The sequence below is a fragment of the Apteryx rowi genome, unplaced genomic scaffold (assembly GCF_003343035.1).
Source record: "Apteryx rowi isolate R43461 unplaced genomic scaffold, aptRow1 scaffold_868, whole genome shotgun sequence".
NCBI lineage: Eukaryota > Metazoa > Chordata > Aves > Apterygiformes > Apterygidae > Apteryx > Apteryx rowi.
The window spans coordinates 129,812-155,545 of NW_020451169.1; the positions used below are offsets into that span (position 1 = coordinate 129,812).

At 35.8% G+C, this 25,734-nt stretch overlaps 1 protein-coding gene across 1 annotated transcript in view; it reads right to left on the reverse strand.

Moving 5' to 3' along the window:
- Positions 1 to 25,734, reverse strand: part of MRPL3 (mitochondrial ribosomal protein L3) — a 28,534-nt gene that overhangs the window by 1,903 nt on the left and 897 nt on the right. The window contains exons 2-9 of the mRNA XM_026090643.1: positions 24,638 to 24,816; positions 23,500 to 23,591; positions 22,575 to 22,673; positions 18,477 to 18,576; positions 16,479 to 16,539; positions 9,419 to 9,527; positions 8,015 to 8,092; positions 6,877 to 6,954 (exon numbers count right to left, since the gene is read on the reverse strand). Of these exons, the coding sequence (XP_025946428.1) occupies positions 6,877 to 6,954; positions 8,015 to 8,092; positions 9,419 to 9,527; positions 16,479 to 16,539; positions 18,477 to 18,576; positions 22,575 to 22,673; positions 23,500 to 23,591; positions 24,638 to 24,816 (796 nt within the window). The remainder of the gene's footprint in view (positions 1 to 6,876; positions 6,955 to 8,014; positions 8,093 to 9,418; positions 9,528 to 16,478; positions 16,540 to 18,476; positions 18,577 to 22,574; positions 22,674 to 23,499; positions 23,592 to 24,637; positions 24,817 to 25,734) is intronic.

A 25,734-nucleotide genomic window follows, 5' to 3' on the forward strand; every position in this document is an offset into this window, starting at 1 on the left:
TATTTATTTTCTTTTGCCAGGCAGTTTCAATAGCTTTCTGAATGGAAGTCTTCCAGGTCTGATAAACAAAAACAAACTCTTTGCTAAGAAGAAGGAGGAGAAAGGTTTAGTATGCCATATTGGCTTGGATGGCTACATAGCTTTTGGAGCAGGTCATCCCTCTTCTGCCAGACACCTCCTTATTAATGCTGTTCTCTACTCACCTGCAAACTGCCATACCTAACTGTTGAAGTACCTGCAGTCTGAGCAGAGGGCAAGTTACATTAGAGACCTACATGGAATAAAATAGGCTGAGGTCAAAGTCCCAAGACCTTTGTTGCAAAAGTTCCAGCAACAGAGAGTTCATAGCAAACACAATCAGATAGCTTTAACAGGGCTTCTGAGATGCTCAGATATCATATTTTCACTTTTAATATGTTGCTGTTATTTCTTCTACAAAAAATATGCTTTAATAACTTCACCAATGAACTGTTACTTCCCTTGTTCCCTTGTCCCTGTCCAATGCTAAAATTATTTTCTTCTGATGTGCTGTTTACTTCAATCAGTATAGCTGATACAGTAATTCTTTTGATTGGTCAAAACTACCGTTCTTTTTGCATTTTCACCTTTTTTCTATGTTCAATTCTTTCAAATGCAAGTTGAGTTCTAGTCCTGAAGCACAAATTAAGCGTGTCAATACCAATCTGAAAGATCATGTCTCTTTCCCTTCTAAGTTTCAAGAGTTGTTAAACCGGTATTATTATTCCTACCAAAAGAAGAACCAAATTTCACCTTACATCTGAAAGTTTTGATTAGCAACTCAAAAAGCAGTGCAATTTACCTGTCTGCAAGCAATTACTGAATGACTTTCTCTACATTTATGAAGGACATAGCATACCAAAGGTTTTGCATATGTATTTCCTCAGATTGCTATATATATTTCACAATATTATAAAGGAGCTTAATGGTATGCAGCAAGAGTTACACTTGTCTGTATAAAAGTGTATGCAGACAAGAAGTATGAGTGATCTGGTATGAGCTATATTCCCAGTAACCCTTCTGAAGGCATCCCTAATAAGGTAAAAAAAATCCCACTGAGTGTCCTTTACCTTATTCCTCAGAGTCAAAAACCCAAGGCTAAAAAACAATGCTTCATTGCAAAGAATTCAAAACTGTACCAAATACTATTTCACTTTCTTCCTTCCCAAACATATGAAGTTTACAACTTTTTTTTCAATTTTATACTGAAACTGGTTGTTATAAGCAATTACTTTAGTAATCTTCTACAGCACAGCCGCATCCTCTAACAGATGTACAATTACGTGCAAATATTTAACATACAAATTTCTCATATAACTATTTTTAAACCCCAAGACAAAAATAATGTCTATGACTCAAAGTCATGGCCCTGACATTAAACTTTCAAAAAGCATTTTTCTGCAGGTTAGCATTGACCCATTTCAATATATTAGCCCTCTCCTCCCAAGAGCTCTCAAAAAATAGGAGCCCCCATGAAGTCAGAATAAGATTTAATGCTGAGTGCTACTACAGCCCAATGAATTTAGCTCTCATCCACGGAAAGAATTAGGCTGAGAGCCCAACTGGCTGTTACTATCCATGTAAACATTCACTGTTATAACTTCATATAACATAATCACTTGGTTTGCTTAACTACCATATTAATATTACCATACATTATCTGTGAAGTTTTTAAATTGAGAAAAATACTAGAGAAAGCAGAAATTGGACCTGGTCGTGATTTTGTTACTAAATCTTTAAAATGCAGACATAAACAGTTTAGCAGACACTTAATAAACTGCACATATTCATCTCCCATATGTTGACAGCATAATAGTTAGGATAAACAAATAGAATTTCAGAAATCTATCAGCACAAAATACTTAATACTGTCTTAAATAAGCATCAAAACTTGATGCTTAAGTCACAGCTCACATTTGCACTTTAATGAGGCTTCAGGCTGTGTTAGCATCCACAGTAGCAGAATGCCAACAGTTTGCTAACAGAAAAGTGTTTAAATAAACAAAATTTGTTAAAAATAATTTCCTAAGGTGTCATACGTTACCTACCTCAGCTTCTAAGCTACCTCAGAAGTTGGACAGGAAATTGAATGCAAGAACTATATCCATTTCAGACCAGCCTTATTTTGTCTTAAAAACAACTCCCCCCGCCACCACCACACAAAACCCCACCACCACCCTATCATGGGACCCAAGGTACAGGACAGGGGACACAAAGAAGAAAAAAAGTCAAGAGATCACACTCTTCCTGCATTTGTTCAATTTGAGCATAGTACACACAACTCATGTTCCAGCACCTAGAAACACAGACAGTAAGAGTGGCATACATGTCAGAAAACAAGCAGGATGCAAACTATGTAACTACAGACTTAAAAAAAGAAAAAAGAAAGAAAAAAGAAAAAAAGAAAAAAGAAAAGAGAGAGAGAGAGAGAGAAATAGCAGGGGGAGATTGAGAGGTTAAGCTTTTTAGGTCAAGCAGAGTACATACTGAAGCAACCGCATACTTCAAGTGTAATTCTGACTCGCACAAAGGCAAGTTCAATGTCTAACTTGCTAAGGAACTCCTACGGGTTACATGACTTGCCAGAATTTCTGCTTTCACTATAAATGATATATTCAAGATGATCAACATTGACTGTCCTAAGACAATCAGGATGGTATGTGCCTTAAAAATAGGCCACATATCAAACACTGTCAAATGTAAACTACAACATCCTGTATTATAACACACCATATTACAATATCCTCTCTATTACAAAGCATTGAATTAAAAAGGGAATTAGTCTTGCGCGCCTCCCTTAAAAAACAGAAAAGATAGCTTTTTCATAATATACTGGGGAGAGGAATCCAGAGTCAGAGTTTTCTTTTCCAAAAAGAAAAGCTATTAACCTTTTTTTTTTTTTTTTTTTTTTTTAAAGAGCATCAGCACCATATTCAGTAACTTCAGGCCTAGTAATCTAAGGAGATACGGCAAGGGTAATAGGCTAATAGGTATTACGTGAGTAGCTTATCTCAATAGGCACAACATACTAATTTACAAATGTTTACCCTGCAATTTGTAACAACAACAAAAAATACATTATTGCCTACAGCTAAGATTTCTTTATTTTATTAGATCTGAGCATGGAATAAAGCAAGCTTTTTTTTTTATTAGTTTTCCAGTTGACTAGAAACATTATTTATGTCAGTTATTTACCTGCATGGTTCAGTGTGCAGTATCAAACGAAAACTGACCTCTAATTAAACAGGAATCCATCCTAGTACTCTGCAGTTTTTCTGCTGAAAATTAAACTTGAAAAACTCTAGTGCTTCATCTCAGTCTGGACACAGTGCTGATGCACTAAGTTTCCAAAAATACATAAAATATAAAAATAAATACATGCTTTAAGGTGCACTGCAGTTTTAATGGTTACCAAGCAACAAAGAGTGGGCACTGGACACAAATGCTTTCTTCTTAGAGGCACGCAAAGAGAAAAGTATTACCATGATATTCCACTTACGAGCTCAGAAAAAGACAGATAGCTCCACATCCCCAGGACATTAGTCCTACCTAATTATAGGCAGGCATTTAGTGGAATACACAGTAATTATAAAAGCTGATATCTCATGAYTTCTCTCCCCAGCTACAGATCCAAACAGCTTTAACGTTAATGTATAGAGAGTCAAAGGCTCTATGTAAATAACAAAGCATCATGGAAGAAAGGCATTAAGACAAGCTCAAAACACCACAGAAAAATGCAGCAAGATTAAAAGGAGAAAAAGCAGAAATGGGAAAACACACATGCAATAGCATTGCATTGCATGATGCTTTTTAAATTAAAGCTTCCTCTATCCTTCAGAGATGTATTTGAAGATAGAAGATTTTTGAATTAATACCCAACTCATATGGCTTATGAAAAAATACAGAATGGATTCACCAAGTTCAAGGATTTGGAATAAACTGTTGCTGACTATACCTTCTCCTCCAATCACCAAATATGTGAGTGGAGCTGATTTTTTAAAATAATTTCAGAATAATAGTAATAATACCTACTGCTGTGCCTTCATGTCAAAACATAAGTTATTTGTTACTAAAAAGCCATGAAAGGAGTTTGCAGAGCTTTTGGCCAAGATGACAGTCTTTCAGGTATTACACTATTTTAATCAAGCAGTTCTAAGGGATGAAATACCCTCATTCTTTTCATGGATCCTCAGCCCTGATTTCTAATAATGAAAACAGCTGCAACTCTGAAATGTGTTTGCATATGCCAGAAAGCATACTTCAAGATATCTGGACTTTTAAACTGCAGATAACTATGACTTGAAATATTTTTAAACATATGTAAATTGTAAATACAATTAATAGAAATTCTACGTTAAACAAAAAGACAGGGAAGTAGTCAGAAAAGTGCTTTGTGTCATTTAATTCATAATGCCAAATTACCTTTACTTGAAAAAACAATGAAGCCATTTTTACCTCTGATCTTAGGATAAAATTCCAACTATCATCCATGGCGAGTGAACAGAATGGAAATCACCAGCAAAAATGGCAGGCTCTTAAATGGTAATACAGCAGACTGCCATTACAATCGAAGTCAGTTATCCTCTTCACGTTTTAGATATCAACAAAGTTGTTTTATTGGATATGCTCAGACGGTTTGGCCCAGCAGTTTCCTATTAACAAGTTGCTGCCTACAGCAGTACTGCTTCCTCAAGGATTTTTTTTAAAGGCAATAGCAGGATGCTTTCAGCATCCCTCTTACAGTTACTGGTTTTGTTCTATGGACCCTAAGTGAAAGTAACACCTTAGTGAAGAAAAAGTTAAAGGTGGAGTTGACCCAAAGATGAGAGAAGTGCACTACCCTTCCTGTAAGTTATTCTCCAAGCAGAAGCGCACAGTGTCTGATTAGCAAGCTGTAGATGGCTTTGTTTAAATGAGATCTCCGCAGTGTAAATAAAGATGTGCAATATTAACACACGTGACCTTGATTAAAAAAACAAAAAAACCCAAAGTACTTCATATTACAGGTGCTTAATAAATGTTTGTTTTCTTAACCCACTTAAAACCAGAACTCAAAAACTGAATCTGTTAAGTCTAGTTAGAGTAAAAGTCTTGAGCTGGTTGAAATACAAATCTCTTTCAGTCTCAGTGGCTTAACGAAATGTTGTAACGCTTGCAGATAGATATCTGAGATGTGCAGATCCAGTTGCCACAGGACCATTTAAGTGTGGATGAGTTTTAACAACATGACTAGGAAAACGAGATGTACAGCCTTTTGCAATAAYTAATTCTTCCTTAACAGTACTATTAAAAGCAAAGAATAAAGACTGAGTATAAAGTGTTGTTCATTCAGCTACATTATATTGCTTGTATACATACTTTATGATTTAAAAATCACGGCCTACAACAAATCTACACTTAATTAAACCTCAGACTAACATACAGCTATCAATCAGTGTCATGGCTCAGGATTAATAAAAATACTTAGAATACAGTTGGAGAAAAGGTCATTCAGTCGATATACAGACGAAAAGCCAGTCAAATCACAGTCTCAATTCTATGTCACTGATGTTGTGCCCAATAATTTTGGAGAAAAGTTATCCTGAAAGCAGCTTCTCCTAGATATCTGTTAACCTATTTTCTCTTATCTTCACTATCCTGGGAGAGAAATTAATAATGCAATCTCCAGGATGGGACTGGACATAACAGTCAAAGCAGTGTAGAGATGCCTCACTCAGGGAAAAAAAGGGTTTATTTTCAAAGGGAGAAATGTAAAAAGAAATTTCATTTTTCTGTGTGGAAAACATCTGTTCTAAAGCTAGCATTGCTGTACGTAATGTACGATAACCGTGGAATTCTGCTCCACAAATACGAAATGCAAAACAAAAAAACTGGATGGCCATAGGAAAGTATGCCAAGAACATAATAAACTTTTTCAAAACATTCAAATTTTCTGAACTCTAACTTTTCAAGAACAGGATAATTAAAATCCTCAGAAGTATTGTAGGGATTTAAAACTATATTTGTTGTGTATATATACACAGATACATATACGTAGATACATATATGGATGTATGTATGCATCTAACAATCTTTATAATCACTGATACTGAGACCTTTGAAAACCTGTAAGCTGCTAACATGTCAGAAAGGAAGCAAATTCCTCCAGGTAATGTGTTTGCAGATGTGTAGAATATACCTAATCAAAAAGAAAACTATTTTGAAAAAATTCTTGAAGTATTTTTCTTGTTTTGATGTGGACTTTATTATTTATGCTGCAAAAAACACATATTAGTCTCTTCATTGTTTCAGTTTTTCATAGACAATCCTGAAACAATCTCAATAAAATTTGCAATTAATTCTGTAAAACGTCACAGAAAAATGACACTGACACATTTACGTTGATTGCAAACGGAACTTAAATCATTACTGTGACAAGTGTCTTCTGCTGTACCTCAACTGTTCCTTAGAAAGGCCAGCTGCTACCATGCGTGGCCAAGAAATTGGGAATGCTTTGGATCACTTTTAAAGCAGTGCTCACTGTGTATTTCTGTTCATGAATACAGCCTTTTAATAATATTCCAGAAATCTCACCAACAAGCTAGTGACTCAGGTTAGTGTTAAAAGAGGATCGACCTAGACCCAAGACACTTACCCCAGAGTTACAGTGACTGTGTTGGCTTATCATATGTTAAACAGGTACAGAACAGCAGTGCAAAGCTAAGAATGAGCTGTTTAGGGTAGGTGGTGATCCACTGTCCCTAGCAATCATTCATAAACTGAAGGTTACATTCAACCAATGTTTCTCCTACTGTAAGGAGAAAGCTGTAGAGCTTAACACTCTCATCAATAGCAGTAAGTTGAAACAAGCAAACCTACCTTCACCAGACAATTTTTGTGACCTGGAACAGATCCATTTACATAAATAATGTCATGTTTTGTGTTGATTCTCCACACCTAGAAGACAGAAAAAGAGATATTGAGATTATTTTTAGACAATATTCCCAGCTTTACAAACAGTAGCCCAGTGAAGCACAAACTGATTAACTGCAGGTAGAACTCCGGGGAAGAAGAATGTTCTGCGTAGACTTAAACTTGCCACAAAATTCAGTCACATGCTATCCTAAGTAGATAGCTTTCTAATGCAGGAGTCTGTTAATTAGTTTTAAAGGGCTTATGATCAGACTACATATGGTAAGTCAGCCCTTCACCCAGTACAACACCGACTGAAACTCCCAAGTCTCTTTTCTCTTACAGCAAGAGCTGTTGTAAAAATCACACATGACAAATTAAGACAAATATATTCACGAAAATGCTATTGCAAACATTTTTTAATTTCTTAATTCTATGAGGTGCTCAACTGAATATGCACATTTTCTAGTTACAAAACATTAGTTTTAATTAGCAGAGAGCAGCAGCACACACTTTCGTAAAGTGCAGGTTAGTATGCTTTCCGTGCAAACAGCAGATTTTGCCTGCAAAGACAGAGAGTGGTAGCAGTAATAGCTCAGGAAGTGCTGCAGGCATGCACACATCAGAATCCAGACAGAAACCATAATCCCCTTTTGGCACAGGAAACTGAAAGGCCATCATAAAGTAATGACATCAAACAATTCAGACTTGGGCTGGATTTGAACAAGCAGAACAGGCACTAAGACATTAACTGAAGGTCTCAAGAAGCCTGATGACTTTCCCACTTCAAAGGCAGAGATCAAGGGACACTGTGACAAACACATCACATGTGGTAGTGTTACCTGAAACCCCAGTCCCCAAGGACTGCACATATGCAAAAGGCAGTTCAGAGGTCTTCTTTTCTTCTTTGTAAGCCACAAAAAGACAGGAGCGCACATTCGCTGCCTATGTCTTTTCAACTTTCTTACTCAAAGATGTAGTCATGATCCTGAACTCTGGATCTGACAGGAATGACAGATGGTATACCTCCACAATGCTACACAGCAAAGTTCATCGCTTGGCAATGCAACCACCTTATACACATTCTAGTACACTCAGAACTCACCTTTAATCCAAAAGACGTCCTGTAAACGTTACCCATTTTACCAGGCATTTTCTTTCCACGGTAAACTTTGGAAGCTTTCTAGATACAAACAGAGCTCAAAAATTACATAACTGCAAGAGGCACATTTACAAAGCCAAGAGGAATAGAAAAGAAAATATTTAATATTGAATAGCATTTTAAATACCTCTAGGTTAAGTATTAATCTATGTGTTACCTGAAATATTTACCTCAATAATAAAAACACTATAAAAATGCTGTATCAACAAAGAGATTCTAGCTTTGCTTGACAAAAATATCTGTAGATTCAGAGCAAAATTTTCACTCATCCCATATTTTCACTTGGTGCAAAGCAATAAAAGGTACAGTTTTCTAAAACTCCTRTCAGCACAAGATTCTTGCCTGTAATAGGGAGAGCAGTGACTGACAAGCTTGCTTAAACTATGTGTGGATTCCATCACAGAGCTCCAGAGCAGTCCTGACCCAGAAGGCAGCCAAAATTAAGATAACTGTAGCTTCTCCTCTCCCTCCTAACCTGTAAATTTTATAAAAAGTTTTCTACTGATGTAGAACAGATTTTTTTAAAACAYGTATTTTTTCAGAACAGAATTTAAAATGACACTCCCTCCATTGCTCTAGTTTCTGTACCCCATTTCCGTTTGGATGGTTAAAACTTGGAAAACAAAGGTAGAAAAAAAGGCAGGAATAAGCATAATAATTTTCAGCTCTACAGCATTATCTAGGGATTTATCTCAATCTCCTACATCACCCTGTTATAATGTTTGGGACAAAGTTTTAAATGCATCTGTTCCAAAGAGCTTTTAAACAAATATTCATTATAGTTTGAAACTTAAAAATATTCCTCTGTCTTCACCTGAAAAACATCAAGGGGCCAACAAAACATTTTGGCAATGAGAGAGTTAATTAAGCGGCCAGACAAGGTCAAAAAGCAACTAGGCTTGTACAGCACAGCCAGCTACCTTTCCAAAACAATAGCAGAATAACCACAATTTTAAAACAACTGGCAATCCTTTGCAGTCTATAAATGCTGTAATAAAGGATTTTTAGAACTCTCTTTAGATCACTATTTATCTCAGCTATACTACCACAATTTGCTCAGTTAAAACATCTGCTAGGCTCACTTACTAACAATATAGGATACTCACAGTTCAAGGCATAAGAAAACAGTTATCTGCACTGTTTCTGCACTGTTCATTGGTTTCTGAACTTCCTCTGAAACTTGGGATTCTCTGCTAGCACAAAGTGGACAACAGACTGGAAAGTCTACCAGTCCGTGCTAAAACAGCCAGCTGTTTTGAAACAATTCATTTTTAGCAAGTAGTTCTAAAAATATCGAGGAAGAATGTATACAACAGGAAAAAAAAAAGAAGAAATAAGAATCCTCACATTGGTAGATATCGCTCCAGGACGTCTGTGAGTTTTAGTTTGGCCATGGCTAGCAGGCTGACCTTTAAATCCCCATCTTTTCATAACACCTTGAAATCCTTTACCAATTCTGAAAAGAAAATTAAAGGAAAAAACTGGGTTAATCATACTTGAAGTTCCTGGCAATGAACAATAACTTCAGCCAGGCTCCTGATCTTTTTACCTGTAGCAAAGCTCAGCAGTCAGAAGAAAATATTTTAAAGCCTATATTCTATATCATAAACATATTCTAGGGCACTGCTTAATGTTGTTTAGAGAGTAAAAACCACCAGAAGAAAGTCAAATAGGCAAAAAGGCTAACTAAAAGCTCCTTGCTGTGATGGTCCTCAATACAAGTTACTATATTGAAGCTCTCACCGATATTAAGATTAGATACAAGAAAAACAAAATAAATGAAGAGTAACTGAATAATAACCCATATGAACACTTAATAAAAGGCCCTAAGCATCAAGAGAGGAAAATCAGGGCTGCTAAGAGAAGCATCCAAATAAGCAAACTAGTATTTCTTTACCAAACTACAATAGGTTCATCTCATAAAAGCCAATTCTAGAAAATAGCTTTATGTGTAGTGAAAATACATAACTCATCTGATCTTGACTCATCTGACACACAAGGTCTAAAATGAAACAACAAATAAATGCATCTTCAACGTCCACGCCTTAATCTTTGAGGCAACTGATAATATTACTGGCTTTGGAGTTCTGTGTTTACCGCAGGGACACACTCAACAAGAAAACTGCCTTACTGCTACACAAAAGAAAAGCAGATTAAAGGGTGTTTAAACCTGCAGCACTGTCAGTTTCCAAGAGGAAAAGTCTGTCCATGGGGCTTACAGCTGCACCAATTATTTGATTCATTTAAACAAGATGATCCTTTTCCTCCAATTTACAGAAATCCTCTCTCGGCTGAGGCACTTTGTGATGGCACAGTCCTACTAGTTTAAGCATTAGAACCATCCAGCTAAACCCAAGAAAATAAAACTGCGTATGAGTATGCATACTGCATGTGCTGTATGTATGGGCAACATTTTGCTGACTCACCAACTTAGAAAAGTAATACCATTAAAAACTAGAGAAAAACACATGAACGCTGAAAACATTATCATTCACAAAACCAGATTCTTCTCTCTTCCAGTTGGAGAGTTCTCCTCTGAGTTACACTACTTTGAGTTGCTTCAGCCAACCAACCAAGCTAGAGTCAAAAGCAGACACAAAGAATCTTTAAAAAGCAGTGAACCATCAGGAAATACAACTCGCGCAATCCCAGTGTCCGTCTCGGCTTTCCTCTTCCCTTGTTTGAAACCTACTGGTGAATTCCAGGGAAATCTGGCAGAGGAGGAAGACACCTAGTCTACTTGTTTGAAATCAAAATCTTTGGTTAGAAAGAATACTCATTTTTTTGCTCATCTCCTACAACTAAAGAAATGCTAGAGCATGATCAAAACAGTCATCTGTTCCTTTTGGTCTACCAGCTGGCCACTCAGCACGCAAGCGCCTGGCACCAGCAACAGAGACTTTCCCAGCCAGGAGACACGGGGAGGGTCAGGGGTACAGCCGGGGACTGAAGAGACCTGCGGGAGGGAGGACTGGGGGTAGCTGGGATCACAAACACAGGACAGAAATCCAAAGGAGGCAAGGTTTCGTTGCATCAGCATTTCATGAAACAGCTTATTCTAAAAGCTTGCAGTACTGAATAGGGATAGTTGTAAAAAACAAAGTTGTTGACAATATTGTTTGAAAAATATTCATGCTTTAAGAGTGGCTCAAACTCCCTATTCTTCTACATCTGTAGATTGTTGAGGCATTAGTAACTTTAAAATACATAACAGCAACAAAACTATATGAAAACTTTTATCTATTCTGCAAAAATATTATTTTTCTTTAATCTATTCTTTTATCTACTATAGGCCATGTTTTTCAAACAGACTACTCCTGGCACCTCTAGCTGAAAGATGGAATTAAACAACTCTCCAAAACCAACCGCAAGTGGGTCACATAACAGCAGCTGTGCAGTGACCAGAGAGAGCAGATTGAGGGCATGATTAATTCTTTAGCTTCAGAAACGCACTTGCAATTCACAGAAAACCACACAAGCGCCTGAGGTTACCATTCCAAAAGAAAACGGTCCTGTCAACTTTAATCAAGAAGCAAAATCCCTGATGTCATGAAACCACTTCAATACCTCATTCAGATGGTCCATTTTTTAAACATGAACGATTTAACATGCTGTAAATTGTAAATTTTTTATAAAATATATATAAAAAATGCTGCTAGAAAGAATTTATACTTTTAAAGGGGTGAACTCTGAGAAAAAACAGTTACTTTATCAAATGTTAGAAGATATCTTCAAAAAGGGGTGATTATATCCTACAACGGCATTTCTAGCATGTAATGATTTATGCAATGAGGCAACAGAATATATTAATCTATGTTTCGGTCTCCTTTCCAATGTGCAGATTTTACAAAATGGAAGCCTTAGGAAATGTATAGAAAGTACGGCCAGACTAAAAGAGAGTACTCCAGTAAACCTTCAACTTCTCATGTATCTGCTGAACTACAATATGAAAACAGCCTCCAACATCTGAAATATTCTGGGATAAGGTCAAGAAAGAAGCTTCAATACTGAAAATAGAATGATATGTAATTTTTAATGCTTTAATATCTACCAAGGTTCTTTCACCATAGTTATTCAATTCATTTTTAGAATAGTTGCATTTTTTTCATTGTAAAGAACTAATTGAAGGTCTCTGAATTACCTACAAATACAGTTTATCTTGCAACTTTTCTGAACATTAATTTTCTATTCAACATGACTGTCATCACAATCACTGTCCTGATTTGAACTAAATTCACCATAAGAAGATATAGTTCCGTTTCATTTTTGTTTGTTTTTCAAAAGAAAGAATATATAGTATATAATATTCTTTAAGCACATGTCAAGATGAAAAACAATTATATGGACAGCATTATTTTTCCCTAACCTCATCCTTTATCTGAAATAAAGTTGGGAACAGAGTATTAAACTACAGGTTTATGTAAATCAAACGTAAATTTTAAAATGAAATAAGGGACTACTAACACCAGTTTAAAAATCAAATTTTGTAAGAAGGACTATTCAGCTAGGCATTTACTAGCTCTGCCAGCATATCTCAGTCATTCCAGCAGAATATCATACTTCTAACCTAAGACCTTCTTGATATGACTGATCCGTTCTCAGACAAGTGCTGGATTTCTGTACTATATGCAAAGAAAAAATTTATTATGAACACAAAAATTTATCTTTATTTCTAACACAAAGATTTTACATTCTTCCAGCAATTGTATGAAACACAAAATGTTTTTGACTCTAATAGTCGTCCTAAACAAGGCAGAGAACTTAAGATGCAGGCTGTTCTTTCAGAAGAAATAGTACAGAAAACCAGAAAAAAATTATATAGTTTACATTTGTCTTAAACCTTCTGAATTCCATCAAAAAATTAACCAGTACTTATAAGAATATATTCTTGTCAACTTCTAAACAGATGTCAGGTGTCAGATCTTAGTATCAGATTTATTGGTTTCAAACTGTTTAATTGCCTTTTTCACCTTCCTTAAATCACTAAAAGTGAATGTATACAGCAAGTATCATTAATAAAATACAAAAAAAACCCAAACCCCTGAGACTAAATCTAAAGCAACATTTTCCAGAGTCAATGAGACAGAAATATTCCAAATGAGAATACCAGATCTTTTATTACTTAAAAAAGCCTCATGAGTTCATTTCTAACAAACAGTTTTTAACATTTAGTATGAGCCAGCCAAATCAAAAGATTAAAACATATAGTTATCACATATGCAATATATCCTATTTTAAAATGTAATTTCACATTAGYCAAAGTATGCATAAGAGATTCTGACCAAAACATGTACCTCTCCTGGAGCTCACTTTGCTTCTGGTAATCTGCATCACCTTTTCATTTAAGACTGATTCAAAAGAATTCCCAATTTCCCGTAGAAAGCCCTAACTACTGATATCCCATTAAATCTTGTTCATTAAATTTTATAAAGTCTTAAAAGGAGACACAATACAATTCCAATTTAGAATAAATTCAAACGTGCATAAGAAGAGGCAAAACTCTGAAATAACAATGGGCATAGTTCTGCTAGCTCCAAATAAAGACTTTTCAAAAACATTAAGGCTTGTCAAACTGGGCTCTTAATCCAGAACCATATATTAAAGAAAATTAATATCTACATTTCACTCTGAGAAGGTCAAGTTACACGTGCAGTATCTCAGATAATGTTATCAAGTGGTTGTGTTAAAACAGAAGTTTTCTCATCCCATTTATACTGTTGAGATTTCTGTATGCCATCTTCTGCTTGTTGTCCTAAGATCTTGGCTTGAATGAAGGATTATTTTTGTTCTGACAATAGTAACATTAGACACAGCATCTGAACAGGCAAGCTTGCATGAGACCTATCTTAATTAGACTGGATATATTAGATATCACCAGTCTTACGCCATACAGGGAATTTCATCATATCAGTCATTTCATTAAAGCATGCTTACCTGTGTTCCATAAAGGAATCGTAGGCATCAGGAATATGCAAAACTAAGACTAAGGCAAAGGTTAAATGAAATGAAAATAATGGTTCTGTAGAATTAAAAATAGAGTTTAATTAGACACAGTTGTTCTAGTCTCACCTGCAGGAAAGCAGCTGTTAAAGTCAATCACATAATTTTGTATAGAACCTTATTTTCCAGGTTTAAGTAAAATGTCAATACCTAATTAGCCAACATTTATTTAGAAAACTACTGGAATAAAGCACTCTAATTAAGCCACGATTTAGTTTGCTGCTAACTCTTCAAACCTAGTAGATTTAAAAGACAATTATTTAGATGCTGTAAAGAAGAAGAATTATAACTATTTAGTCAAATAATTTTAGAAAATTGTAGAGTGTATTTTCAGGTTTGGACTACATGGTTAACCTAGAAAAGGTTAAATAAGCTGCTAACTCTCCATAATCACCACCTACTTCTTATACATTTCAAAGGAAATTACTATTTGCTTTTTCTTTGTATTGGCAGAATTTCTGATATTCCAACGGCTTCCCRAAACGTCCATGAATCAGGCTGTAAAGCAGCAAAAAAGGGAATCAGCAACACAACCTCTGATCTAGCAACTATGAAACTTAAGGACCAAGCTTTTAAATCACTTAAAATAAATATTAAGGAAAATGCTTCATGCTGAAGACAGACAGCATGCAGACATGCAGGCTGTCTACTGTCAGTGTTTAAAAGCTGCTCATACGGTGTTGAACAATTTACAAGACTTAGAATAAAAACAAACTGCATGCATCTTTAACTAAGTCTTCTTGTTTCCATGACGGTGGTTTTCTCACTGAAGTATGAATGAATCAAAACATTTCAAAAGAATTAGACAAAAATGTTTTTTCAAGGAGAGTTTAAAAGGAGGCAATCCAAAAATGGAAAAAAAAAAAATCTACACTTTGGTAACCAAATCAAATCAAGATACTAACCAAGATCTTTCTGAAATGCAGAGACAGTAGTTTGTTCAGACCGTAACTAAGAACAGCTTCCTAATTTTTGTAAGGAGCAACCTAAACAGGGATGAGGAACTCCTTGTTTAACAAAAACAGGTCCAATAATCTCCACAAAATAACTACTTGAATTATTCCATCTTTCTTGCCTTTCAAAGTAATACATGCCTATATTTTAGAAAGGCTGAGTCATTTAAAGCAGATCTACAATGCCATGCAAAGAGTTGAACAAAATCAAGATATGCTTTCAATAGCTCTTCTACAAGGGAAACTATTCAACTTGAGCAGCTGCAGAATAAGCTGCTGTGAGTTAAAGGCTGTTCATTGAAGACAATTTAGAAGCTACATGAATAATATACCAGGTCCAGGTATTACATAAGCAAGTTTGACATAGACAAATACTAATTCCAGTCAACGACTTGTCTTCCTTAGATCGAAATTTTAGATACAGTAAATAGATTTTCAATAGGCTACCCTCACAGATCTGCTCAGGGTTATTAGAACTGGTGACTCTGCTACACTGATATGGTCAGCTTCCCTATATATACACAAGAATAATAATGGGAACAATATTTGACCTTTGTAAGCACTACACAAAAAAGATAATTACAATGTATGATATTTCAACAAAGCCTGTTAGGTATTATCTCCATCACACAAAAAAATTAAACATCAAATGGAAAATGTCATCTTGGTATCACAATATAACAAAAATACACTTCACTGAAACACTGAGATAACAGTTTTCAACTCTCTTGGGCAGTAGAAATTATGCATGTAATAGAAGAGGCATGACTAGTCTTTGTGGCAAGGTGCCAGTTATTCTTTTGACACCCTCTACAACTTGAGCCCTAACTTGGCATTCACAGTGGTCTGAGAGAAAAACATTCCTCCCATGTTAAAGTAAAAGATCATTAGCGGGTTGCTGGCAGAGGAGATGAGCTGTAATATGAGAGAAAACAATATAGGATTGTGACAGCTCTGTTGTCCTGCTAAATGTATCACTGTCTTGCTGCTTCTCTGTCCACACACTTCCATCTCTCCTTGCATCTCTTCACCAAATCAAAATTAAGCACCTCTTCTGAGTGCTGAAGCCTCTCAATATTTATCCCCCACCTCTACGTACCACATATGCTGCATTATAGACCTCCTGGCCTGTGCTAAGCTTGACCACCTTTTTCCTCAAGCTGTTTATCAAGACTTTCAGTGCTAATCATATACTTGTTACATGCAACACATGCAGGACCACAGCCCTCACAGTACTATTTGATTACCTGAGGTGCTCAAAATCAAAAGTAAACTTCAGTGGAAAAGAGAATTTGGTATTTTTGACCCACTAGCTGAATGGACTTCTATTTTCTGCCACTCCCCTTGGAACTGAATTTTGGCTTTTGTTAGCCGTGAGTCCCAGCCAAAGCACAGCAGGGGAAATCAACTCATTTGAAAGATGCACCCTACACGTGAAAAGGTTAGGAACCTACGTTTTTGCAGTAACATCCACGAACTGCCCTGGGCGGAAGTGAGCAGCATACAAAGGAGTACCTTCAAAAGAAGAGGAGAGATCATGTTCAACTAAGTGCTGAAATCCAAAACAGTATTGAGTCATCATCATACAGGGTAGAGGATAGTCACAGGAAAGGAAATGAAACTTTGTCTTGTTTTCATGTATTATTTGCTCTTATTTATAAACTTCTATTACTAAAACAGATGCTTTGTACTTGCTACTTAAGCAAATTTCTCAGTTGCTAGCCCAATTTCAGATGGGTAGGAGAGCAGACTTTGGGCTTTACTTAGAAATGTTGCAATTCAAACACTTACAAAGTCCAACATAATTAAGACTCTTACAATAAACAAACTTGGCAAGAAAACAGAACATGTTCTACTTAAAAATACAAGCACCTCAAAAGCTGGAACGTATTTTAAAAAATACTTTCCTTAAAAACAGGGTTGGAAGAAGAAAAGTTTTGCAAAGCCTCCTCTTTGTTAAAACAAAGGGTTTTTTGTTTTTGTTTTTTTTTCAAACTAGAGACTATGATAAAAGTTTCATCCCCAGTTTCATCCACTGGGGAATTACGCATATGCTACCTTTTAACAGAAATTGTGCTACTGTAGGTCATTGACATCACTCATCTGAACACAGTTACTCATTTGTGCCTAAGTGCTTGTAGGATCAAAGCTTTAATTTTAATTAAGTTACTTTGTCTTCAGGAATTTTTGTTATCCAAATGCAACATTCTACTCTTAACAACATTTAAAAGGAAAACAGAATTGAAAACTCAGGTCATTATAATGAACTTTAATCTGAAGAGCCATGCAGCTGCAGCTTTAACAGAGTTTCCGGCCTGATTTAAGTCAATTAAATAAATGAAATTCCATCACTTCATCATGTCTGTGTCCATTTTCATGTTGTTTTCAAATCTCTGTATGAATTCAAACTGGAATGATGTAAATCTCTACTAAGTCTCAAGCATAAAAATCCTCATATTATGATGTTCTTTATACAATGCTTACACGCACAGGGAAAACAGCCTGTCAGCAACAAGCAACTGAGATAAAATGAGAAACGTGAAGGATGCTATGGACATTTTATTTACACACAAATACATGCACACTGCAAAATCAATTTATTGAAAACTTGCATTTCTGCTATATCTCAAGCCTTTGCTTCTATTTATCAGTCCAGACTTCCTCTTCATGCCAGACTGGATATTTATCAGTTGTCACACTGTCTTAGAAATCTCTTTCAAAAAACTTTATCTACTGGCATATACAGCTGTAACGCATTAGAACCTCCTACTCTATGCAACTCTTGGGGAAAAAAAGGCAAACGCCTATGATACTAGCAAAAAGCAGAAAATAAGAGCTACTTAAATACACAATCTAAGAAATTCCTAAAAACATAAAACTTTTTATGAAATCTCCAAACTTCTGATAGCAGATGTTCTCACTGAAAATCAGTATAATGCATTTTATTAAGTTCTACTTTGCAAACTGCCAGAAAAAAATGACATCATACAGGACAGCAGTCAGTCATACTTCTGAAGCAAAAAATCCCCAAACTTCAAACTACAACTTTATGCCCCAAGAAACATTACCATGAACAACTTGGTGTCCCTCTCATAATGACTATCAGAGAAAAATAACGCATGCATATTTATTTCCAACACTTAAATCAAGTTTACATTTATTTTGTAACTCAATGTTAAGACTAGCTGGTTTGGATCATACTTATTTTCTAAGCAATGGAAACAGAATTCTTAAGAAAAAGGGAAAATCCTACTTCTTATCATCTAGAAAATAAAGGCTATTTTCTATTTTTTCCCTAAAAAATGAAAAGCTAAGCTCAATGATAAATAAGAATTCAGAATTTTCTGTACAAAAACAAACAAACATACGTTTCACAACTTAGTCCAAATTTACAAGAAGTGGAGGACATTAAACAATCACACATATACTATTCTGTAGCTCAGAAAGATTACCTGGTTTAATGATGGCATCATCTGTTACATTAAATGTTGTAGTTTTCTGTTTCCGTGGTACTCCAGCTTCTCTAAAAATTTCCATTTCAGACTCCGATTTCTGTAAGAAAGAGCAGCCATAAAAAGAAGTGATCTTAAGATATGCAGGGATCAAGACTGTCACAGACTGTCAACACTGCTCAGAGAAACAGACATATCATACTACACTTATCTTGACACAAGCATTTTAAGTCTATATGAAATAATTTAAATCATCTCTATCTGCTTTTTACTTTCTATCAGCTCGTTACTACACAGTTACATTGTATGACCAAGGCATTTATGAAGATTTCTAAAATCAAAAGAGGGAAACCAGCCATGTAGAATGTACATAAAATGTATTACTGCTTTTTCTTGAATTTAACACTATTCAAGTTTTGTAGTCATTTAAAAGCATTTTCTTTCTCAAAGCTGTTAAAAATGACTTAGTTCTACAGCATCACAAATAACACTTCTTCCATCTAATAAAGAAAACCAGACAAATAAGGCCTTGTCTTGCAAAAAATTCTGGAGATGCTTAGCTTCCCATGGAACTGAATATAGATTCTCTGGACAGAGAAGGGGTAAAAAAGATGAAGAATGAGTTTATGATCATATATTTAAGATGTATCAACTGCACTCAGTACCAAACCATTGTTGATTTAATAAAGAAGAGTCCTTCATTGTAGTGAATTCTGACAAAGTTAAAAATACTTTAAATTGTTCTCAGCTGCTTTAAACTAGACAACTCACAGAAAAGAGCTGACCATTGAGAAGATACCTGTCAGTGGAAACAATGATGCAGGAAAACTGAGGCTGCAGGAAAAAACAATGAAGCTGATTTTTCTTCGGATGAATACTTGTGGAAAGCAATTTAAACATCTGCCAGCACGGTCACACTTGGATAGTCACATCTCTGAGGTTCACTTCTCAAAAGTTCTGTGCAATTACCCCTCTCCCAAACAAAAAATGTTTCTCTGTATTTTCAGAGAAAATAATGTGAATAACTTTTTAAATGTAAGTTAGTTGTTTTTGAAAACCTACATGTTGCCCTTCATTTTCTTTTTAAAAATATATAAGTAAGTGTTATGAGAACAGTGGAAGTTTTGCGAAGAATGGGAGGAGTGGGATGACAAAGCATCTCTGACTTAATTAGACACAAAACAGAACTTTTGCATTTATAAACCCATCTTCTTATTTGAAGAGGAAATGTGGATTCAAAGTCTTTGAAGGTTAATTATTTTTTTATTGAAATTGATTTGTTAACATGAACTCATAATACAAAACATTTCAAATACCATTTTTAGAAAGTCATCTATTAAATACAAAATCCCCCAAAGGCCACAAAAACTTGATGAATTAATGAAAGATGACTACCAGATTGTACCATACGTAAGGATTTAAAATAAATCAAATCCCTTCTCTATTAAACGCCTGCAAACCAATCCTTTATTTCCAGCACTACGTACAATTGCCTCCTTAGATGACAGCAAGTTGAACACTGCTTGGTGTCTGGAAAGAACTACCACAATTGAAAGAAAGCATAGTAAAGCCAAACGGTAAAAATCACTCACTTCTAAAAGACCTACTATAGTGTTTCATTGTTCTACTTCAACAATAGAAACAAATTTTCCTCAAGCAGTCAAGTCACAGAGATGTATTCCTACAAACAAAACACTGCAGTCTTTACAAAGCCTTGCATTACTGCAAAAATATTGAATGAATTCTCAAGCGTTCATATTTCAAAACCTAATAAATCTTTCAATATTATAGAAAAATGATCAATAAGCCAGCAGGATATAAAATTTTTTTTAAATAATTAAAACACTGAAAGAATTGTACTTTTTGAGAATATTTTGAATTTAAAAAAATCATTAAAAGACTCAGACTGACATAAATCAAGGTAAGAAGAAAAAAACCCTTATTGCTAAGAATGTGAATATCACTTATCATTTTTAAACAATTTGACACTTAAAAGAAATAGATGAAACACACTGTTAGTGAAATTACTGAGGGGATCATTAGACTGAATTCATTAAGATCAGTAGCTGTGAGGAATCTGAGGAAGACAGATGTTCCTATGAGGAATTAACAGAAGATAAACTGCTTATGCTAATACAATACAGAATCAGTCAGCTTTCTTTTAATTCTTACATTCAGACACTTCAGAGGGAAAAGAAACATACAAAAGTAATAAAGACAGCAATGATTCAAACCTGTATTTTAACCGTAGAAAGACAAAATTTGCTGGTACCTCAATAACTAAAACTGTTAGAAACTGCACGCCAGATTCTCTCTTATAAATTATGTAATTTACACAATGACAACAATAATTATTAAGAACTCAGATTTAGGCCAAGTCCTGACTACAAATTTTGTCTAAGGATATTTAGTCAATTTTCTTTATTAAAAAAATGTAAGTTTAACCAAATTAATAGGAGCTAATTTGGAAAAAATTACTTCTAAGAGAAGTATTAACATAATTCAAAACATTAAAAAACCCTTGAGTTGACATTTTAAGTAGTTCTGGTTTGAAGAAAGTTTATCAGGCCACAAGCTGTTTAAATAGAAATCCTCTGTTTTCTTCCTTGTTCCCTGCATATTACTCAGAAAACATATTGAATCACTGCTAATGTCATCTTTATAAAAATTTCAACAGTAAGGAGTCCACTGTGCAAAATGCCATTTGAAAATCTTTAGACTCCCATGATTTTTGTATGTCTTGAATCAAGGTAACAGGGAGGAAAAAGCACAGCTGTAATTCCTCCAGGGAAAAGTGTTACACACTAAAAGTGGAAATGGACTGAAGTGATAGAATAGACACATGAAATGTAGAAGCAATGGTGGTGAAACATGACATAAACCCACTGAATAAAAGGAAGATACCTTAAAAWATGCGCCTCTCCAAAAATCACAAGAATACCCCATAAAAGCCAACAAGTTTATCAAATGAAAAAAGCTCCTTTTTCCCTCACCTCCACTAATGCAAACAAAAAGTATGTGGATTCATTTTGAGGCTCTGGGACAACCTTCTGTTTGGGAAAAAAAAAAAAAAAAAAAAAAGGACGTATGCATCCTCAAAACCCCCCAAATTTTGAACTGTGAATATCTGCTTAATAATCACAAGCCTTATTTTGCACTGGCCTAAGTCAAACAAACGAGTGTCAGAACACTGCAAGAGTGCACAGTTCTATTTTATAGAATCACAGAGAATGCAATCTATTTTATAGATTCTCTATAGAATAGAATATTCTCTATAGAATATCTCTATAGAATTTCTATTTTATAGAATCACAGAAAATGCAATCCTTTGAGGTAAAGCTTTGTTCCTGCCTTGATCTATAATTCAATTTTCCTCCTCAAGATCAACAGCTTTGCTAGATAGCCATAGCTATTGAAGATGGCTGGGAATTCCACATCAGGCACTTGGAGCATCTAAACAAGTGAGCACATTTTGATACTGCTGTTGATGAACTACATTCATGGAGCTATCTGACTGAAAATTTAAGTTTTAAACTTTTTACTCAGTAAAGCTATATGCAAGTGAACAATCTCAACAGACTCATGGCAAAATTACAACGAAGGCAAATAAAACAGTATAGAAGAGTCAACCACAGAACAATGTCATCTAAAAACTGATGGATCCTGATGAGTCCACGACAGATCTTTAACATGTGTATCTTGCAGTCTTGGTTCCGTATTGAACCCTCGCAAATGTGGGGAAGACACCTGTTGTTTCTATACTGCTAAAGGCCCTGCAGACTCATCCACTACCACGGGATGCTTCGCATCAAAGCAACTTCCTTACAGTAACAAGGGGCAAAAAAACTTCAGCAAGTTGTTCCTCACTTTCTAGACTCTCAGGAAGAACAATCATAAATAGGTGAGAAAACACCTATTTATGCCACTTAACCAAAAATTGAGACTACCATTAAAGAAATAAGCAAGAGAGAATCTGACAAAAGATCCATTCCAAAAATCTACATATCTGCAAATTAATCTTGCAGAGAAGTCTACTTGTGCTGTTGTAGTACTGTAATGACAACAGAAACAACTAAACATCCAAAACAGTTTACTTACCGAAAAAGGAGATGCGTTTTTCCCTCCAACAATTAGCTTAGGTGATTTTCCACCTGAATCTTCTTTTGAAATGTACTTTAAAACATGGCAATCTTGCACCTTAAAAAAGAAAAAAAAAGTCTTAGAACACACACATCTGCTTGTACCCAAATAAACACTATTAAGAGATTATCAAAACAAGTCAAAAAAAGTCAGTCTCAGATTTCATTTGTGCTCTTTTAAAAGGAGATGCAGAGTACAAATAGCAGAAAGTGCCAATTTTTTATAATACACTTTTTTTCCCCAATCCTTAAAGACCTATCTTAGGAAAAACATTAGTAGAACACAAACCATGTTTTCATGAATGCTCTAGAAATTGAATCAACTTTTATAGCCACCTTTTACCTGCAAGACATGTAAAATCGTGACCAAATGCAACTGCAAAGCATGCAATAAGAAGAGTCTACATTACTGACTCCTATTCCCTTGCGCTGTAAACATGAGGTCCTTCACAGCCTCAGTTGTTTATATGGCAGTAACAGGTTGGAAAAGCAGCCTCATCACAGTAGTATCTGCCAGAGTACACAAAGCAGCAGCTTCAGGGCTACAAAGGCTCAGCAAGCCAGGTGAAACCAATTCCCAAGTGCCTGCAGTTGGCAAAAAGTAGTGAAGCAGGGAGTGAATCCCAGCTTTATGTTGTCCTCTCTTCTTTTCTCCCTCATGCATACCATGCACAGTTCTGCATCACTGAATATCTGATGTAGAAGGCAGACGGTTCCTAGAAAATTTAGAGTATAAAAACAGAGAATAGGCACAGCATGCTATGCACGCTGAAAGAAATCTTTGGGATTTCCTACTCTGCAAATATAGTTTCACTTTGCCTGAAACTTCCAGTTAACAATCTGAATACATTACAGGAGATGAAATTCCGCATGATTCATTTCACCTTAAGTAGCGTGACTGCGTGTTTTTTTCCTGACTTGGTCCATATTGGCATCATGCCCAATTTTACTGCAACGACACCAACTCTGATGGAACCTGTAGATCAAAACAGAACACGAATGCAACTCCACACTCAATCTTTGAAAGAGCCAAACTCATGACCTACAGAACATCCTGCAAAGCCTCTTCAACTCAGACTTTTCCTAAGGGCCAGATCAGAGGAAGGAGAGAAAAAACCTCTGACTCCCTGTGGGTAGGCTTGGAATAACCTGCTCCTTTGTTTTTAACATTATAGTAGTAAATTCTTTTGTACAAATTGCCTTTGATACAACCTGCAAAACAGTTCGTCACTAAGATCAGAACAAACAATACTTCAGGCTCATTTTTGGTGAAAAAAATATGACTCCCATGTAGAATCCTAGAGCCAAATTAACTAATAGAAAGATTCCTGTAGTAGATTCCTCCCATCCCAACCTTTGCATTTTTTGTTAGTGTAACTGCATAGCAGGGGCACTCTCTTAAGGCTTCTGACAGTCCACAGCTTGAAAAACAAAACACACAAGATGAAGAATAAAACCTTTAACTTTCAAAAACCCACACATCTCCCAAATAGATAAGCAAATGTAATACATCAGTTCTCTAAAGAACATTTAAAGTATTACAATGTGTTAATTTAGAACTTAGTTTTTAATCAAAATCATCATTTTGTCAGTGCCATTTCTGCACAATGACAAGATAATAAACTAGGTATTCATCAAGAAGACCCCCTAGAATATAAAGTACATGAACTTGAAAATGTTCTTGTAACTACTGCTAAACTCTGAAGAAGATACAATACTACTTCAGCAATTCAGAAGTCTTGTGGATTAGAACACAACAAAGATTTTGGCTCTTCAAAGGTTCACATCATTTGACAGCAACCAACAACATGGTACAGAGTCTGTGAATCCACAAGAAGATCCTCAGGGACAATAGCAAAACTTAGAACAGAATATTTTGTTCCTTGCAGAGGTTAAGATGATTGAGGAAACAGCAAAAAGGACGATGCTTTACAGGACACAAGCCTGATGTTACTGAATGCAACAACACAACAAAAATAATTATGGCATAAGTTTGGTTTTGAGAAATAGATACTTTCTCACCTGGTTTCCACTCATTCAATGGCCATGGTTCATCTTTCAGAGGGCACAGCTTGCTGGCTGTCTGAGCTTTGTACTCTTCTGCAGTTCTCTTCTTGAGGAACTCGACATTCTCTTCAGAAAGATGCTCACTCCACCACGTTGTACTGTTAACATACCTGACCACAAAGCCCAGCTGTCCCCTACCCAGTGATGGGAAAAAGTTTAAATTTCTCATCAGTTTATATAATGTCTCACAACATGTAGGACTGTAATGATATAATCAAGTAGTATATATTACATAATGTAATACAGTTAACAGTTGTAAAGACCGAAATCATACTAGTAGGCTATTCAACCATCATCACTCAAACTAGCCATCCCTGACCACCAACACCTAATTATTTGTCACATTTGCATCTAACTTCTAAAGTATTCTAAAAATACACTGAAGGTAGGCAAATAACAACAAATGAAGAAACCACTCCTTCTATGATAAAAACCCTGGAGCTGTGGATGAAGGGAAAACAGTGGATGTCATTTAATTTGACCTTAGCAAGGCTTTCAGCACAGTCTCCCACAGCATCCTTCTATACAAGCGAGGATGTCAGGGTACGGATGGGTGGGCTACCAGACAGGTGAGAACCTGGCTGGATCATCAGGCTGTAGGGGTTGTGGTTCACGGTTTGTACTCTGCCAGAAGCAGAGTTCCTCAAGAGACTATTTGGGGGCTTGTCCTATTTAATGTCTTTCTCAAAGGCCTGTAAGAAGAGATGAAGTGCACCCTTATGAAGTTTGTGAATAACATTAAATTGAAGGGAACGATTAATATGCTCAAGGGCAAGGCTGTCATTCAGAGGCATGGGCCAATGAGGAACCTGATGAATTTCATAAAGGAGAAATTTGGAACAGGGGCCCAGAGAGGTCATGCAGTCTCTGTCCTTGGAAGATCCCAGGATCCGACTGGCCAAAGCCCTGAGCAACCCRGTCTGACTTCCTGGCTGACCCTGCTTGGAGCAGGAGGTTGGACTAGAGACCCCCTGAGGTCCTTTCCACCCAGACAACTCTGATTCTATGTTCACTGATGCAGTTTAACTACAGCTGCGTGCAGCAGTTTATCT